The following is a 19,766-nucleotide window of genomic DNA, read 5'->3' as shown; positions in this document are numbered from 1 at the left end:
GCAAAAAATCCGCATGCGGTCACCTCAACGACAGTCCAGCAGAGAGAGCCAGAGAAAAAACCCCACAATGACACGTACACCCTGACAGCGTCTGATTGGTTACGTTACATCATGTGAACTCCCTCATGTCACCTGAATCTTGTACACTTTGAGAAAAACACATTCACCACACTTTGAAATTAAATAAAACACCCTTTTTGACAGATATAAATGAACTTGTGTACTTCATTATTTTTTCTTTTTTATTAACATATTTAAGATTTTAAATCATAAATCCTATTTATTCATCTGTCACATAAAAGTATGAATTTATTTATTTCACTAATAAACTGGTAAACTGGACTTCTAATAAGGGCCTAGTAACCTGGGTTACATTGGGAAACAGAAGATTGATTGAAGGACCCTCAAAGAGCACCCTCAATGGACCCTCAAAAAGCAATTCTCCTCTTCCTCCCCCAGAATTTTCATCACAGAAAAGTTAGTAGAGCCCAATACTGCATAAGTGCCCAGCCTCTAAAAGTAGTAATTCTATTGAGACCAATGCTAGCAGAGAAGTCCCCGAGAGATGGTCATTAATAAAAGATGGTCATTTTTTTCACGCTACTCTTCTACGCTGTGAGCAAAGGGGAGCCCCAGGGGTATCGTAGGGCTCACAGTCCTCCATGGGGGGTCAGCACAGCTCTTTTCTTTGTTCAATCAATCTATTTTCTACTGTATATGTTGGCTTGCTGGGGGAAAAAAAACTTCACAAGACTTTCCCTCAAAGCTTTGTCTTTGGGACTGCCTTTGTCTGTCTCTCTGTGAAATTCCTGCTTTTCTTTGTGCAATTTCTGTCCCTCCGTCACTAAGACTTTGTTGAAGTGTGACATGTTTGTGGCTACCACCAGACAGGAAGGACTAATAAGGACAATCTTGCTTACCGTATCACTTGTCTTTGTAGAGAATTACCACCCCCTGACAGACCTGTTAATAACACATCCCAACCACAGATCACTTTGTGTCCCCACTTCTATCTGTCCTACAATCCTTCCTCTCTCTATCCCTCATCGCCTACATCGTTTCACCTCTCTCTCACCCTGTCCTTTGCTTTCCCTTTCCCCTCATTAGTCAGTGGCTCCCATCTCAGTTGGCTCCTCTCAAAGTCTTTCCCCCGGCTGCCTAATTTCTCTCTCAGACAAATCTGGTTGAGTCACCCTCCATTTACCTCGTCCATCTCTCTCGTCCTCACCGTCCTCTCCCCATGTGTCTTCCAGAGCGTACCCAGATGACCCCATTGAGGCAGAGATGATCGATGAGCGCCACCCTTACATCCACGGCATGTATTCAGCGCCCCTGGCACAGCCGGAGAGGGGAAGCATGGCCAGTCTCGACCGCATGGGCGGCCGGCGCTCGCCCTCCATTGACAGCATCCGCAAGGACCCGCGCTGGCGTGACCCAGACCTTCCCGAAGTCATCGCCATGTTGGGCCACCCAATCGACCCCGTCAAGTCCAACGCCGCCGCCTACCTGCAGCACCTGTGCTACGAAAACGACAAAATCAAGAAGGATGTGCGTCAGCTGAAGGGGATTCCTGTTCTGGTGGGGCTCCTGGACCACCCCAAATCTGAAGTCCACCGCAAGGCTTGTGGTGCCCTGCGCAACATCTCCTACGGCAAGGACAATGACAACAAGGTGGCCATCAAGAACTGTGACGGCATCCCGGCCCTCGTCCGCCTGCTGAGGAAGACCAATGACATGGAGGTTCGAGAGCTCATCACCGGTAAGAATGAACATGATCAGGTTAATCACAACAGTAGAAAGACGAGAGAAGAGCTGAAATGATTTGTAGATTAATCACTAGTTTTCGTTCTATGATTGTGTACTGAATATCTTTCGAGTGATCAGATAAAACAAGCAACTTGAACGTGTCATCTTGGGCTTCAGGAAATTATTATTCTTTTCACCATTTTCTGAATGATTATTCAAAAAGATGATGGGCAGATTATTGGATAATAAAAAATAATAATTAGCAGCCCTACACAAGATAATGTGATAAGGTTGGAGCATAATAATCTACCCAAATGTCACCAGAAACTGCTAATTATAATAAGTAGTAATCAGGCTGCAAAACTCGTATTTAATTCATGTGGGATCCATTTTTATAACACCAGGTTAAAGCAATGCAAGCAGGTGATTGTCTTTAGGTCTTTGTGTTAAACCGCTTTACTCCCATATCACTACATAACATTGTTTTGATCTAGGAGGAACAAAATCCATTGAAATTCAGTCACATATTACGTATAATCATCTCGCCATAGGTAAAGAAATTCTTATATTAGCCAAAAAACACCTGCATAGCTGGAGCCAAGCCTGTTGGCTGTGTTCTACACTAACTGTAGGATTTTTCCGCCTAATTACTTTCAGCTCTCTATGACGTAGAGTAAGTATCAAAGAGCTGCTTTGAAGTCTTTCAGCCTGATACTACCTAAGTGTATGCCAGTCCTTTCCAATCACTGGCTGTACATTTCCCATCATTTATATATTCCAGGCAGGAATTCAGTATACCAAGTTGGTGGCCAGAATCCCACGCTCAGCATAGTAATATAGAGCGATGAATCATACGTTAACAAGCTGATTTTCTTTTGTTTGTGTCACTACTTTACAGTATTGCTTATATTAAAGATAAAAAGCTATTTTTCTCAGCTTTAACCCCTTATATGCTACAGTATAGTGAAGGGAGAGAACAAAGCATTCAAAGCTCTAATTAGTTATTCTTTTAATTCTAGTGAAGACACATTTTCGGTAAATTACATTGTAGATGTCTCTGTTTACCACATGCGTAAAGAGTAACAGACATTAATGAGCTCATTAGTTGGTTATAGAGACATATTCTTTCAGTAAAAGGTAACAAGGGTCACAGTTAGCGTCACAGTATGGAACAAACACTGATATTTGATATCTTCAGCCTTATTACACACTTCTGTGAGCAAAATAGACAGCGGACAGAATCTACATAGAAAAGCAGATGGCATGTAAATATTGATTTAAGAAAATAATCTATTTGCTCTATGCTGTAATGAAATAGGGTTTAATTCTTTTAAGAGGACCTGCAGAGGAAAGTATTGATTCAGACGCCATGATAGGGTTTCTTCTCCTTGACCTGTAAATGTCAACTGGGGTATATACTGTTGTATGTGTGTGAGTGTGCGCGCGCATGTCTTTCAAAGTGCTCAGCTAATCCCTAACATGAATGGTTTGACCTGACACACTGTGGCTGTTATGCACTCTCTGCTATCTGAGATTGGGCTTTTGTTTTCTTTTGTAAAATGAGAACCACTTTAAAGTGAGATACTTGACCTTTGTGAAGTGTGAAATACAGTATACGCACCACCCCAAGATGTAAAAGGGGGTACTTTTTAGGTCATTTACAGGTAAGGGAAGGAGGATTGTTTTCAAAGTTAGGTTTGGAGAGCTGTCAGCAATCTCCAGCTGGATCATTTTGTGAAGGTGTGCCCGTGGCTCCAAATAGTGAATATCAATACAAGGCAATTACTATTGAAAGCTGCAATTCAAAGCTATTGGCAGGGACACTCGTCCTTAAAAACACAGGCTTGTTGAACTGAAGTGTGCACAAATGCATAAGTGTGTGTGTGTGTGTGTGTGTGTGTGTGTGCTTTCCTTTGCTGTGACAGAGATGTCGCGGTGAGCGATGACTGTGCCGCAGCAGAAATGATTGCCTTTACAGCACCGTGTTGCTCCCCATCGTAGCTAAAAATAACCCTGCACCACAAGACAAGGAGGACAGAATCGAGGGAGGCTTTTTTTTTCTCTCCTCTTTCTCTCTCACTCATTATCTGCCCTCCCTCGCTCAATCAAATTTTTTCTCTCCTTCATTCATTATCTACACTGCTAATTTTCTCTTTCTGGCTGTTTTTCTCTTTCTCCCTCTTTCTTTTTCTCTCTGTCTCGCTCTCTCTCTCTCTCTCTCTCTCTCTCTCTCTCTCTCTCTCTCTCTCTCTCTCTCTCTCTCTCTCTCTCTCTCTCTCTCTCTCTCTCTCTCTCTCTCTCTCTCTCAAGCTTTAGTTTTCCATTGCCAGCTCTCTGGCCCCAGTGAAAACAGGCCAGTTACAATGCAAGCTCAGCTTACAGCCTCAGCCCATGTGGCTAGAACTGGCCATGTTTTTCTACAATTAAATATAATTGGGGGGTTTTAAATATAGGCCCATTTTCTTAGTCCATGTGTTTTAAGAGTTTGCTGTTGGAGTGTGTGCGCTATCCCTGTAAAACCACACAGAGCTCTGTTTGCTGCGGGGGGAAACGGGTGACGTGGAAGTGGTTTCATTTTCCAACACACAAGACAGACAGACCAGTCATTTATATTTTTAGAGCTTTGTACCGTTCAGAGTAATTCACTTTTCCCTCCCCGTAGGCTATGGGCTGTTTCTGCCCTCCAGCAAGTCCCACTCTGGAAATGTGGATTATTAAGCAGATTTGTCTGCTGTTTTTCCTGCAGGATCTGTTTGAGTTTTGTGGACTGACAGTGAGGCAGGTGCCTACTGCACTCCTTTGTCATTTGAATGAAAAAGACATACAGTAGAGTAAGGCGAGTTGGCAGGCCTTTAGGCTAAAAGAGGGATGATGTCTAGACTCATTTGTTGGTCTGTGCCAAGGTTGTCTGGGATTTTTGTGTGTAATGTAATATCTAAGGCACTTAAAACATTTCTCAGTTTTAACATCTGGGGCCTCAGTAATAACTTAAATGACTTTAAATTACTTTAATTATCAACTTAATGAAAATTCTTTTAAACCTGCATTAATTTATTGCAGCAGCTCAACAAGTTGCAAACTCAGCATCGTTATATTATTACCTGTTAAAGTTGCCTTTTCTTTTTTTTTCTTTTTTTTTTTACACATTCAGCAGAAAGAACATTAGCATTAATTTGGATTCACGTTTCTGGCCACCTGGCAAATGTAACCATAATAGTCACTCACTTCTTTGCTCTGTTTTGGTCCCAACCAACTCCTTCGGGAAACACCAGATTTTTTTTCAGAATGCTCTCCCATGTTCCTCGGTTAGTCGCTAACTTTGCTGTGGTTTATCCAAGCTTTTTCATTGAAAACAGCTGCCTGCTCTGGCTGTAAAAGTTGAAGGGAGTGGTTAGAGGGAACCATAACAATATAGCAGTTGGCCAGAAAATCAAAACAATCAGCTGAAAGATGCTAAAACGCTTTGAGCTGAAAAGAACTGCAGAATCACAGTAATTATCTGTGGGTTTGTCACCAAAACTCGCTCCTTTCACACCACATGTAGTCATCTGATCAATTGTTAAGATGAAAAAAATTATCATTGCACCTTTAAAAAGAATGTATAAGACACTATGCTAGTATTTTAGCTAACATTTGGGTAACAAAATAATAATTCATGGTTTGATAATGTCTACAGCAGACGGTTTGACTCGCCATAACAGGAAAAGAACAGGTGTCATTAATAACTTTAACAATGACTTAGTTATGTTATTCCACTGAACCATTCCAGGTATCCATCACGCACAGTATCAAGGCAGAAACTAGCACACTTAATATAATACTATTAACATTATGATTTACAGTTGTGCTTGTTCTGCTTTGACATGTTTGACATGCTGAGAAAAAGTTCTGTGGACACTATTAAAGTCTACCAGCACATCTCACGGCACAAGTGAAAGTGCATTTTACATTTCAAACCAAAGTGGAAAAGAAAAGCAGATAGTTTTCCTTTGATCCAGAACTTCCTCTAAAAGAAAACACTTTGACTTTACTGGATGTCTCTACAAAGCTGCTGCTGTACATTTGCAGATATGTTGCTGTGGAAAAAATCATTCGGCTTAGAAATTACCCTTCATCTGTTTGCAGGACATTGTAGGGACGCTGAAGGACAATGAAAGATAGTGATTACTATAAAGTGAATTTGTGAGCCGGAGAATACAAATCAAATTCAATTAATATTTCCATGTGTTGTTTTTTTTAACAATGCATTAAAAATGACTCGAATGAAAGCCTTCCCAGAGAAAAGTAGTGTAGCGCTGCTCAATGGATGTTCAATAAATATGCAATCAGACAAAGAGCATCGCAACCATCATGTTAAAGGCAGCTCGACAGAAGATTAGTCTCAGCATTTGCAGCATTTCTTCTTGGTGTGCTGCGATATAAGACACACACATATACACACACTCATGTGCATGGCCGTTATGATGATGAACAGCATAGTCAAGTAATTTCCGAGAAGGGCGTCATACCTGAGATCCCCTTCCTACCTCATTTCATTAACTGCTTTCTGGGGATCGACCTCAGCCTCACAAACACACACACACACACACACACACACACACACACACACACACACACACACACACACACACACACACACACACACACACACACACAAAGCGTCCACTTACTGAGACCTGCTTTCCTCCGCATGCATACCCTCTACTTTTTTTTCTAAAACTGTCTCCCCTTCTTCATTTACCACTATTGGTGTGATGGACGGCATAAGGGGCGAGGAGGAGGAAGAGGAGGAGAAGGAGGGGGAGAACAGCAATGGGCAGAACTAAGTTAATAGCCCTGCTAGAAGAGCAACATGCCTGCCAGTGGTGCCTTGGAAAATTTAATTAGCCCCAGCCTCAGCTCCAGTCCCCTTCCCTGTCCCCTGCGTCTGTCTCATCAGCCCTCACATGCAGCTATCAGACAGAGGAGGATGTTAAAGGAAAAGGGAAAAGGAGTAAATACAGACTCATGAGGTAATACTGAGTAAAAAAGGCAGCTCACAACTCATCTCCTTGGCTCCCCCCTTTTTTGTCTGACAAATACACAGACACCGGTTTGATCTAAGCATCGCTGTGTCGCGTCTGAAAAGAATCTGACGACTCAAATCCGTCTGTTGGTGGCAATAAATGATGGAAGAGGCAGGTAATAATGTACCTTTTCAACTCGCCCCGCAGCTGGATTGGATTGAAGACAGAGGAAACAAAGACGAATCACAGCTGGCAAACACAAACACAGTGAAAAATTATTGCTACATACATATCAGATCCCAACCAGATCAGCAATCTCCATAAGCCTTCCCTTCGTTTTGTCCTATTTATGGAAATTCAAGCACAGCGTACGTATGCGCGCTTTTTCCCCGACATCTTTGGAGATATTTTTTTTATAGCTTGATTAGGTTCTGTTTACAGGAATACATCACAATATATTTTACAACTCGCTTTGCACATTCATTGAATTACACGCCGCTCTTTAGAAGGCTTACTTCAACACTCAACTCAACCCGACTGTTTACCCCTTCAGAACTTTCCTCGGCTGATAAACAAAATTAATAAACCAGAAAGGAATAATATTTTTTTTTAGATCTTGAAAGCAGTTTGACTTCTTTTGAGTTATGGGAGGTCACAGTAAAAACTTTATGTCACGGCCCTGCCGGGAGCTTTATTAGATAGCACACTTAGGAGAAAAGTTAAGATCATAATTTAGTGTTTGAACCTGTGAACCCTTTTCCACTTCTAATTAGCATCCTGGATATTAACATCCAGCGTGAGGACCCATTAAAAGTCTGATCACCAAAGCTAATCTAAAGATGGATGAAGGATTTGGATCATATTTGGGATATTATATTGACATAGTACGTAGAGAGAGCTCCCTGTAGAACTATTCTAGTATAATCCAGGTTATGATCCTCCTCTTCCTCCACATCCCAGACAGTCTCTGTCATTTCTGGACCATCTGGGGTTCAGCTATTACAGGTATCAGACGCTCACTTTCTAACCTAATTTCCCCCCCTACTAGATGTTAATTTTAATTCTATTCTGGTTCAACTATTCTCATCTGACACAGCTTACAGTACAGGTAACATCAGGTCCATATAGTTTAAATAACTTTATTCTAATGGTTGTGGGGTAGAGTGTCAGTGTGAATCTGTTATAGGAGTTAGGTCAGCACTGCACATAAGAAAACCGCTCTGTAACCTCATGAACAAATTACAGGAAGTTTTTCAAATTTCCACCCACATCACTTTAGAGAGCTGTGGTTCACCTGCAAAATGTTGCTTATAAATAGATGCAAACCGACTGCTTTTCAAACCTGAAGCAGCTCTGCATCCCACACTCATTCATGCTCGCTATGAAACTGTATGCCATGTACTTTGTAGATCTAAGGGTTCTAAGGGAACATGTTTTTTTAGAAGATATTCCAATCCAAAAGGTCAATAAACTTAATTCAAGTAGATACTGTAGGGGAAAAGATAAATCTAGTTTAGATTTCAGTCCTGGTTGATTTGGCAACATCTGTGGTTACCATGGTAGCAGCAAGTCCAGTTTAATGCAGCAAACAGTCATTTAGCAGCTCCTTTGTCAGAAGCACAAGCAAAAGAGAAAAACTGGTGCAACAAGGGAATGTTGGACTCCACCACCACCAGTAAAAACTACTATATATAAAGATAATTCATTTAATAATGTAAATACATTGAATGGTGATTACAAAAAGTGATGTGACTCATTAATAGCATCAAAAATGGCTTTTATTTCATCAGAATCTTCAAGATTATAACCTTAAAGTGACATGTTGAGCCTTTGACATAACAATTGCACAGTATCAGCTTCAGCCCCCGTCCCAAAAACACACCCACCTCTGACAAAGTGACAGGGGACAGCAAATGAACTAAACCTGATATAGCTTCACTGGCCTGAAACAGTGGCAGGACGCAGGATGGAGAACGTCACTTCCACACCACTCTGTCATCTTAAATAACATTCTGCCAGTGGACTGTATGCCTGTCGAATTTGATGGATCACAGCCATGGGAAAGACATGCCTTTTTCTCCCTTCTGGTGTCTGTGATCAGTGTCGAGTTGACTGATTCCACTGGCCGCAGCAGCGTGACAGCTGCAGAACTGTAGGTGATGGTGAACAGCATCACATTAGTGGACATTTCCCTTCAAATTTGTGTGAACTTGAGGAAATAGTAGTGTAACAAAAAGCTTGTGTATCTCTTTTTTTTCTTACTAAGCATTAAGGTTTCGACAAACCCTTGTTTTCTTCTCTGTAAATAGCTTTTTGCTCATGTGCTGGCCAAGATAAGTCAAAGACAGATGCTAGTATATTTCACGTTCTATATGCAGAAGTAGGTTGGACACAGGCTGTTTAACCTGCTTTATGGCGATGTAAAAACAATAACACTCGACATGCACAGTGAAAATTAGAAGCATCGTTCACAGCTAATCTCACAGCGAGGCGTACACGGAGGCTTTTTACATCAAGCTTGACTGTTCAACATTATACCTAACAAAAGAATAAGGGGTGTTTGTTTTGTGGATTATTAAAGTACTGACTGATTTTACTTCCTCTGCAGAAGCTCAGAAGTGGCTGTTGAACTTGAGTATCAGAGCTTCAGTCTCCTCCCCACCAGAATTGCTCGATTCATGTTTGCTTCCTAACACCAGCTCATCTTTTGTCAACATTTCTGAAAACTCAGTAGCATACAGCGAACGGCAAAAACAAGTCAATCTCTCCTCCCATCTTTATTCACTGCTCGTCCTCCTTAAGCTCGCGCCGCTAACTGGCTGCTCATGTGATGACTGCATGTTAAATGTTGCCTGTCACAACTAAAACTGATGCTAATGACACAACAGTGGAGGTAATCAAGCTGTCAGCCTGGTGGGCAGGCATGAATGTTTGCTAGCTGTCATCATCAGCGACGTTGCCCACAAGAGCACATTTTGTTGTTTGATCCATGCCTGGATGCTGATGCTCTCTCTCTCAAACGCTCTCATGCGTTTGGTTGGAAAAAATGATGAAACTGACCGTGTGAAAAAAGGAGAGTGGAGGACATATGCATCAGGGGTGTGGCAGATGTTTAACTGAAAACAAAACTCATAAAAAAAAGTCATAAAAGTATTTAAAAGAGCAATATTCCACAATGTGATAGTATATAGCAACAGTATAAAGTAACAAAAGGTTTTTAACATGAATGCTTGCTGTTGCCCCTTTGTTAACTTTTCTTATTTGGATGTCACTGTGTAGTTGATTCAGTAGCTCTCAGTTCATAAGTGTTGATAGTGCAGCACTGACTCTTAACTTCTGCTCACAATCATGTGTCAGGGCTCCTCAATTATGGGAAAAACTTCACGATTATTTTGGTCAATATTGAGATATATTGGACGCCCTGGTAGCCCAATTATAACAAAACAATTGAGATCATATGATTGTTTTGTATTGAAGATGCATGGCGTGTTGAGAGTGAGCAATACTATCGTGGTACTTTGAAAAGTAACAGTGTTGACAGAAATCATTGACTTGTATTATCCTGCAGCGTGTTGACATGCACTTGGAGCTTATTTCTGAACTGTCACGTGAAGGAGAAACCTGCTCTCTGTAATGGCAGCATGGGATGAGATAAACCTGGTTTTCTACAGGTAGATATGACTCTCTGAAGAGCATCAATTTCTGAGCCATGTGTATGAGTAACCAGGTTTCTAATGAGCTTTTTACAAGTAATCATGTGCATAATAACAGACTGCAAACAGAGAGAGCGCATCGCTGAGCGGCTGGATAAAAGGAGGGATCATTACACAGAGCCTCCTTGTATCTCAAATAATAGCATCCAAAGTCTATTATTTTCTATCATAAAAACAAAAGTAACTTCAATAAGCTACTACAGGTTTCCTACTCAGCTGGTGAGGTTGTGTATTGTGTCATTATATCAAAGTGTCTTCCTTCTCTTTAGTTGTTGTTTCCCTGTGCTTATTAAAGTTACTTTTGCTTCCTATTACCTTAATGTGTTAGTTTGTTACTTTTGCTGTAGGTACTTTTCCCATTCCTAAACTCTACTGATAAAGGAATAAACATGGCGGCGTTGAACATCGTTGCCTAGCAACAATGCTCATGGTTGCCAGACAGCTTGAAAGCTAAGCATATTACAAATGCATACTTGTGCGGCATATACTGTATGACTTAACCAGTCTGAAGAAAGTAATAACACCGTTAAAATAAAAATATACTTGAGCGATCTGATGGATTCCCGCTCCTGAGTCATGAAGGTGACGTGGTTTTCTCCTCCAGCTATACAGCTATTATTATATGTAGCTATTATTATGAAAAAGTACAGGTGCTGGTATATATATTAACTGTCCTTTTATTCCAAAAGTTGTAAAAAAAAAAAAAAAAAAAAAAGCAAGAGAATTCATTTAATAAAGACCGGGAAGGCAGGAATGGATGAACCCGGTTAAAGAGTAACTGCCTGTACGGGATGTTCTAAGAAGTATAGTGAACGTGCCTGCGAGGAGAAAGAGATCATTTCATTGGTCAACACCACATGTGGAATTCTATGGGTGAGGGAATTTGACAGGGTTGTTGTATAAACTTTAGGGCGGACGTTTCACGAGTGCACAGAAGCAGCATGAGTGTGAGGGGAAAAGCTGGAAGCAGGAAATCTGTGCAAGCAACAATATATCTGAGTGCAAGCATACAGTTTAAGCAAAGCACAGCAAATATAAACATAAGCAGAGGTTATTTGAGTGCGAGGGCAGGGTTGGAGGGAAAGAATGACTATATCTGAAAGTGAAATCAATAAAACATGCTCTCAAATGTAAAGGCCACGCTCTTAAATAAAAATAGGGGAAAAAAACCCCATACCTCAGTCGCCAGTATGTTTTGAAAAGTGTATTTGAGAATACAATAACTTGGCAGAATAAAGAAGTGGACCTACAGTATGAAAAGGGGTCTGCACAGGTATGAATGTACTGTACAAACTTCCATTGAGTGAGGAGAGATGTGTGGATTAACACTGATTTACAGGATGCACTTCACTACTTCAATCAAAAGCACTTGAATGTGCTGCAAGTTGACAATGGAAATCAGAAGAGGCACTTGAAGGCAGCATAAGTTAGGACAAATGCAAAGAAAAAGAAAAAATGCAGTTACACCAACTGCCCACTCACTCCACACTTACAGAAAGACACTGAGATTGAGGTCAGTATGCATCGTGGTGTCAAGACAGATTGGACTTTATCAATGTGTTTTCTTTAAAGTTTGAACACAGCCTGAAAGCGTGTAAAAGTGCTTGTAAAAATCAATTTTGAATTAGCTGACGTATTTAATTTACAGTAAATACATGAAGCTCATAATTAAACAATCTTTCATTCAAGAATATCTGAGTCAGAACACGCCTTGAAATTAACCTGTCAGTCAAACTTTACTCTCAGCATGTGTTTTCTTCCCAACAAGCTCTGTAAATCAAGTTGAGGGAAGCTGTTATGTTACTGAAGGCCAAACAACACTTTAATCTGTAGGGATCTATAAGTGAAGCAACATAAATCTGAACTGTTTAGCACACAGAATTATAGAAAGTTGGCTTGAGGTTTGAGTGTGAGTTCTTGCATCTCTCTATGTGTATGTGAGCGGGCAAAACTGTGTGCCAACAGTTGATTTGCAGCCGTGTGGCACTGAGAGCAACATCCCAGCTTACACAGCTAATAGCTTCCCAGTCACACACTGGTTGCCTGGTAGCCTCTGACGCACAGGAAGCCAGTCCAGTCATCAGCTGTAACCACAGAGTGGATGGAGGTAGAGTGCCTCCGCCCAGATACATGATGCCGTTATTATAGAGGTGTGACAGAGAAGGAGTAAAGTAGCAAAGGTCATGCGCTGCATCCAAACCTAAGATATCACAAGAGCACAGTACACAAATTAGTCTAATGAGGGTTTTTTTTTCCTATAATTTCTTGGTGAAGGCAGCCAGTTTTCTCCAGGCACAACCACAACAGAAGGACTGGAGTTATTTTTAGCCCGGGCCAGTCTGCTGAGACTTTTTTTCTCATCCTGTGTGCAGAGAGCATGATTTAACAGAGGAAATATTGACCGTCTGGAAAATGTACAGAAACCATTTTAAAGATCAGGGCGAGCATGTCAGTTTCACTGCTCTGCTAATGGTCTGTTATTATGGGACAAGAGGGAATCACAGACCATAGTTGTCTGTGCACACACAAGTGCATCAGTGCTTTTATGTATGTAAAGTGTGTGTGTCTTTGAATACTTTGTGTGCGTGTGGTTAACTTTAACGCTCTAGCTCCCAGCTGTTGTTCCTTTGGACTAACAAATCACTTGTAAGTCGCTCCAGATAAGAATGTCAGCTAAATGCCTGAATGTAAAAAGGAGGAAAAGAAGCAGGGCGATAAGTGATGAGAGACAAAGTCGGAGACCTGAGGGATGAGTTAATAAAAACAAAAACTCCAGCCCTGTCAAACATGGACCTCAAAAAGTTTATTTTTTTTCTCCCTTTGGTGTTTCATATTTGTTCTCCTCAAACTGGAGGCTGCCTCGCTCCAGAGCTTCCATGTGTCTGAGTGAAAACCCATCTGATGCTGATGCTCCAGCACAGTTTTCTTCCTGGGGTTTCACTGCCTGGCTGTGCTGCCAGAATTTTCTCCTTTCTGCTTTTGTGTGTCTGCCTGCCTCTCTCTTGTGTGAAACCTCAGGATGCACACACCCAGCTCAGCTTAGTCAGAACAGGCAGCCTGTTAAAGAAATGTGCAATTTAACAGAAACACAAATGGAGGGTGATGAATGCACATAGCCCATCTTTATACTGGTTCTGTTGTCTGTATCTCACATTTTACACTCTTAAATGGCAAAGTAATCATAGTAATTGAGTAGTATATTATGGGGATAGTGATTTTGTTTTATTATTTTACCTTAATTTTACCAGGAAAGCATCATTGAGATTAAAAAGTACAGACAGACCTCTCATTAGTTAATATAAATAATAAAAACAGAAGGTAAAAATACAACCTTAATACTAGAATTGGGCTGAGAAAAATGCTCCTGGCATTGGCAGATAGATGATGATACACAGAATCCCTGCAGCAAAGCTTTAAACCTGCCCAGAAAAAAAGCAGTGACTGTAATTTTTACTCATTTTATGTAGGGAGCAGCTTGCATAAAAGCTCTTTCACCAAACTCTGCTCCAATTTTTAGGTACAGTCAACAAGCACATGCTCTGTGAATGAGGAGCATCATTGTTGAGCAAGTTTCCCTTTCATGTACACACATACAGTAGATATGCTGGTAGTAGTAGCCAAAGAATGACTTGAAGAATGGTGGAGGAGTCTTAGAAAAATCAATTAGGGCCTACCAACCCGAGCATACAGTGTGCAGTGAGTCTCCGTGCCCCTGTTATATACAGAGTGCAGAGGATGTAAGCAATGAAATGATGCATTCATGTACAAAATGTCACCAAAGTCAAGCATGGATAGAAATGTAGCAGAGACTGGTTTCTCTCTTTTTAGCTGGAAGAACTCACTGTTGAGAACCTCAGACTGAAGCTACTTCCAGCAACATTATTAGTATATTACAGAAATATCACATTGATATGGCCGCTACAAACTCAGTATTGATTACAACATGCTGGTAGTCAGCTAAACCGTCACAGGAGAATTATAAAACTATTACAGTGACTTAATACAGTGTAGTGTGCTAACATCACAGCTGGCTAATGAACAACCAATTTTATTCTATCATTTTTTTTCCCCCAAATGTGATTTTCTGCCAATTCAAATGTGCTTTTGATTGCAATCTTAAAGTCTGCACAATGTATTAGCCGCTATACGGCTGTCGTTTATATTGAATCAGTTTCACTCACTTTCTACATCTTCTCCCTCTTTCTCAATCTCTTCTTTTTCCCCCTCATCCTGTTTTTACTCTTCTTTTACTCAACCTTCGCTGTTGTTCTTACCCTCTTGTCAATGTCTCTTCCTCCTCTTCTCATTCCCCTTCTTTTCTCTTTTTCTTCCCCTCTAATGTTTCTCTCTCCAAATCCATTGCTCTTTCCTCATCCCTCCTCTTCTTATTCCTCTTATATCCTCCCCATTTCTCCTCATAATTCTCTTTCCGTATCACCTTTCTCTGCTTCCTTCCCTTCCACCTCTCACTCTTGTATTTTTCCCTCCTCCCCCCCTCTCATAACCTGCAGGAACTCTGTGGAACCTGTCGTCCTACGAACCCCTGAAGATGGTGATCATCAACCACGGCCTGCAAACCATGACCAACGAGGTCATTATCCCCCACTCGGGGTGGGAGCATGAGCCAAATGAGGACTCCAAGCCCCGTGACGCTGAGTGGACCACCGTTTTCAAGAACACCTCCGGCTGCCTGAGGTAGGGTTAGCCAAATATCTGTTCACACTTGTTTATTTATTCATTAAACGTGGTTTTCGATTTCGTATAAGTCCTGGATTATGGAGAGAGATGAGAAGAGTTTTCGATCGACTAAATGCTGTTTTAGTTTAGCCAAAATAGTCGGCTGGCTCTCTTCGGTGGAGAAAATGTACTCTGCAAATCAGTCAAGCTTGTGAGCACAACCAGTTTTAAAATCACACAGATAGATACTGACAAACTGTGGAGACAGATGGCAGATTTATTCAGGTTTATTAAGGTTCACAACACGTGGACACATTTCAGAGATCCTGCTGGGTTTTTATAGAGCAGGATGTCTAGCCTGACCCAGGCCTTGAATGACAAGAACAAATCACAAATTTTCTTCTTATCAAAACAACATTGCAGAGGAGACAGGTGGGACTTGTCGTTGACCGGGGGCCACGGTCAGATTTTAGACTCTTTGAAAATTTATGGAATGGCAAATGCTGCGTTCCTCATATTCCAGCCCCCTATATCTGCATGTATGTGAGGTATGTTGCGCGGCTGTCTGCAGCGGGATTACACACTGACTCTGTCCTGTGACTGTAAGATACCTTAAGCTATTAATGACATACCTGAAAGTTCTGCATTCATTTCAGATGTGTCCTTTTAACCACATGCACATATTAACGTGTCTTTAGATTGTAGAGGATAGAGTTAGCAAATGCCTCATTATATAAATAAGATATTTATCTGTTCTAACAGATATGTTGACAAGAATTATTCATCTCTAGACTGGTTTCTTTTCTTTACTTTTCATCATGGTTTTCTCTTTTAAATCACATCTGAAGGTGGATGATTAAATATAACTTGGCTTGCAGTTGTTTTTTTCTGCAGTTTAATGACTTTTTTCCTCTTTTTGCTGATGCTGTATCGGTTAATAAAACAGTTTCTAACCTTTTGATGAGCATCTTACAAACTATACCATTGTGTTAATACCTTTGGAAACAGAATGTAATTGTAATTGTAATGCATCTGAAGCCATTTGAGGCACTTCACTTGTGCCAGTTTATAAGAAACAAACCTTGAGTTACATTATTAAGAAGACAATCAAAGTTTATTCATTTTTTTGTGACATTTTGGATTTTTTCTGTTTTTTGGGGTTTGTCTCTTGTCACTCTAAAATGGCCCTGGATGATTTTGTTAGCAAACCACTCTGAGGCCAATGAGTAGCATTAGCAACAACATAAACAAGTTACAATTTAGTAATCACACAAATGAAGTTAGTCTCAAGCTTGTTAAGGCTGAGTGAATCTTAATTGAGCCCACAGTGCAAATCGTTTCCTCATGACAAAAGTCGGTATGTTAGTGTAGTAGTTTTTGCCTTCCCCCTGAAAACAAGACAACATATGTATTAACTTTTGAATTTGTATGACCTCAACCCCCATTTTTGAGTTATAATACTTCTGGTTATTATTTGAGAAACCCCATCACTAAACCTCTTCAGGCGTGGAGCAGACAGCTCTGTTTTGACTCTTTTCAAAGGCCGCAACAGAAACCTTGAGTTGCTCTCAGGTCAGTTATCACGAAATGGTGTTAACTTCTCCATTTCCACATAGACAGACCTTACTGTTCAAGTGTTGTGACTCACTCAGCCTTTCTGCTGACCCTGGTCCACATACACACTCTGTGGAAAAAGACACATCAGTTATTAAGGCCTCGCTGCTCTGTAAAACAAAACTGGAAAATGATTGTATGACTTGAACTTTGAGCTACAACAAAACTGCTGTCTCATCCACTCTGAGACATAAAAATAACACAAAACTTTTCCTTTCTGTTTAGTTTATGACAGTAAACATAGCAACTGAATTCATTTTATCCAGGGAGCACTTGAAACACATCTCCATGTAATATTAGATCAGTTTATCAGTCAAAAGAGCCGCCTCATCACCACATGGATAACCAAACTACCACTGAACAAGTACAAGCAATGCCAAAGAAAAGTTTGAGTGGGTTTCAACTAATACGCATACAGCCACATTCTATGAAGTTACTTAAACAAGCAGCCACATTCAAGCAGTCTTATGCAATCGACCACAAAGCACATTTGATCCAGACACTCATCTGGACTCGCTCACCCCAGGTGTGGACTGACTAGGTGTTAAAGATGACTGCTAACAGCAGGTGGCTACAGCTTCTACCTGTGACTATTTTATTAAAGGTTATTCAAAAGATCTGGTTGTTAATGGAAAGGATGTGTTAATGGTTGACTCTTTGCAGCTGCCTCGATTTGAAAGTATCATGCACAGTTCACGAAGACATGCAAGAGGTTGTTCAGTACACAAACACAATAAGAAAACTAATAGCCCACAATGGCAAATTTTAAGCTGTATTTTTGAATGATTTTATAATTAGAATAAAAGATACCATTATACTTCCATGTTTATATTTATTAAGCCTTAATAAATATAAACATGTAGACTGAACTGGACTGAATTGTTTTTAAAGGCTGCAGCCATGATCCTCTGCAGTTGAGAGAGAGAGAGAGAGAGAGTCTGTTCACAACAGTGGTCTAATCTTACTGCAGTCTTAATATATCCATTCTTGCCCTAGTGACAACTTTCTTTTTTTAAATTATTTTCAGAAAATGAAAATTTAAATTCAATTTACATATGATCAAAAGGCTCGGTTCAGACTCTCTAATGTTACTTTGTGTTTCAAAACAGCCAAATAAATAGTGCTGATGCTTACCACATCATTGCACATGGCTTTAAATGTTATTATACATGCTACAGTATGAACCTCTCAACCAAGGCTATCACTAATTAATTGATTAATTAATTGTTTTTGTTTGTGCTGTTGTCAGCAGTAACAAATATATATCCATGATAACACCAGTATTGTGTGATCGGCTTCATGTACATACTGTAGCTTCTCAATGAGCACTAATAGATATAATATAATAGTTCTTAATGTTTCTGCTGTGTGCTGTGAAAGGTTTATAGTCAATACATCAGACTTTTCAAAAAGCTGTGCCTTCCTTGTCCACATTTTGGCATCAATGTGGAGTTTTTTTTTTTTTTAAGTCTGCACTCTGTACGTTTTGTGGAAAATGTCAGAATAGTTGCTTTCCCACAACCAAAAAGCAAAAAGCATCAGCTAAATGTTTAACATTCCGCTTGAAGGCAATTTAAGTGTTAGGCAGAAAACAAGCGCACCTCACAAAACGGCAAAATCACTTTCAAACGTGTTCTTTGCCTTCATCTTTTCATTGCTTTCATCAACGGGTGCGACACCTTGAGTGCAACAATCTTGAATTCCTGTTATTAACTTCTCCCCTCTCCAAGTATCTCTTTTCTTCTACCTTCGGCTGTTGGATTTGTCACTCTGGCTTCCACTCAGAATGACAGACTGTAGTAAAATGTAAGACAGAGAGTGTGTATGTGGGTATTTGTACCTCGGCTGTGTTGTCTCCATCCGGGCCGGCCAAGCCCGTTTAGACTGTAATCCAGAGCAGAACGTCTCCTGCAGTAGATGCCGGGGCCTGCTGGTCGCTGGTTGGCATCCAGAGCAATATAACATCCAAATCCACCTCAGACATTGCAGTGAATGAGATGGTTTCCTGTAAGTTTTCTCCAAAGTCAGACTGTAGAAAGTTTGGAAACTTATTTGTATTTTAGAACATTTGTATCTCAGCTGAAGATCAGTGTTAATGAACCAGGGGGAGATGAATGAAAGCACTCAGACATAGCAAAGGAAAGTCACAGAGAAGTCAGAGCCACACGACCTCTTACTGTTTCTCATTGTCTCTCCCTTGATTCTCCATTTATTGCAGTCTCTGCCATACTTCCTGTCTTTCTTTATGTTTTTCACCTTCTCCCCCAATCACTATCTACATCTCATCACCCCTGATGCCACATATCTCATTGCTACCACAGTATCTCCCTGTCGCCCTCATTCGCTCGACCTGAGATGCAGGAGAATATATCTCCATGGTAACTGTAACCAGGCCCACAGTTGCCTAGACGCAGGGTTTGTGCATTGGGGAGAAGTGCTGATGCCAGGGAGAATCTGTTTACTCACGCCAACAGAGACGCAGCTTACACCTCAATAAAGCTGGGTGTAGTTTTATTACAATGGCCTCCTCTGTCGACAGGGGCCGTCTTATTTACAGTGTTTACACTGTGGGGAAAGCAATGTGTGTGTATATGTGTGTGTGTTTGGTAGCGTTCGGGGTAGGGGTGTACGCCAGGATTTGGTGTCAAGAGCTGGTTCTGAATTTGAATAGATAGCTTTTAGATTTAACACATCAATTTCTGCAAGTTTTCTACATCATTGCAGGAACGTGCATAGCGTTTCTGATGTTAGATCAATGGTAGACTTTAGCAGCATGGCTAATTTAGCAAAAGAAAGGACACGATTCAGCTAAATTACAATTTTTGATGCCTTTTATCATTTTTCAGCTTCTTTTTTTTCTCAAATTGTGTGAGAAGAATCTGAACAAAGAGGCAGATTAATACGCTGAATTAGAAATGGAATCAGGATCAATAAAAGCAAAAGCCTACCCAACCCTATAGGGCACACATATGGTCCTGCGGTGTTGCCGTTGACCTTGCGGGGCGTAAGC

The 19,766-nt window shown here is 40.7% G+C and overlaps 1 protein-coding gene across 2 annotated transcripts in view; it reads left to right on the top strand.

Annotated features, from left to right (window-relative positions):
• Window positions 1-19,766, top strand: part of arvcfb (ARVCF delta catenin family member b) — a 132,635-nt gene that overhangs the window by 62,321 nt on the left and 50,548 nt on the right. For both annotated transcript variants that reach the window (XM_062417388.1, XM_062417387.1), the window contains 2 exons: window positions 1,254-1,759; window positions 14,977-15,160. In XM_062417388.1, the coding sequence (XP_062273372.1) occupies window positions 1,254-1,759; window positions 14,977-15,160 (690 nt within the window). The remainder of the gene's footprint in view (window positions 1-1,253; window positions 1,760-14,976; window positions 15,161-19,766) is intronic.

Source organism: Scomber scombrus, chromosome 4, assembly GCF_963691925.1.
Source record: "Scomber scombrus chromosome 4, fScoSco1.1, whole genome shotgun sequence".
NCBI classification, from domain to species: Eukaryota; Metazoa; Chordata; class Actinopteri; order Scombriformes; family Scombridae; genus Scomber; species Scomber scombrus.
Note: the sequence above shows the minus strand (reverse complement) of the source record. Positions and strands in the feature narration are given on the sequence as shown.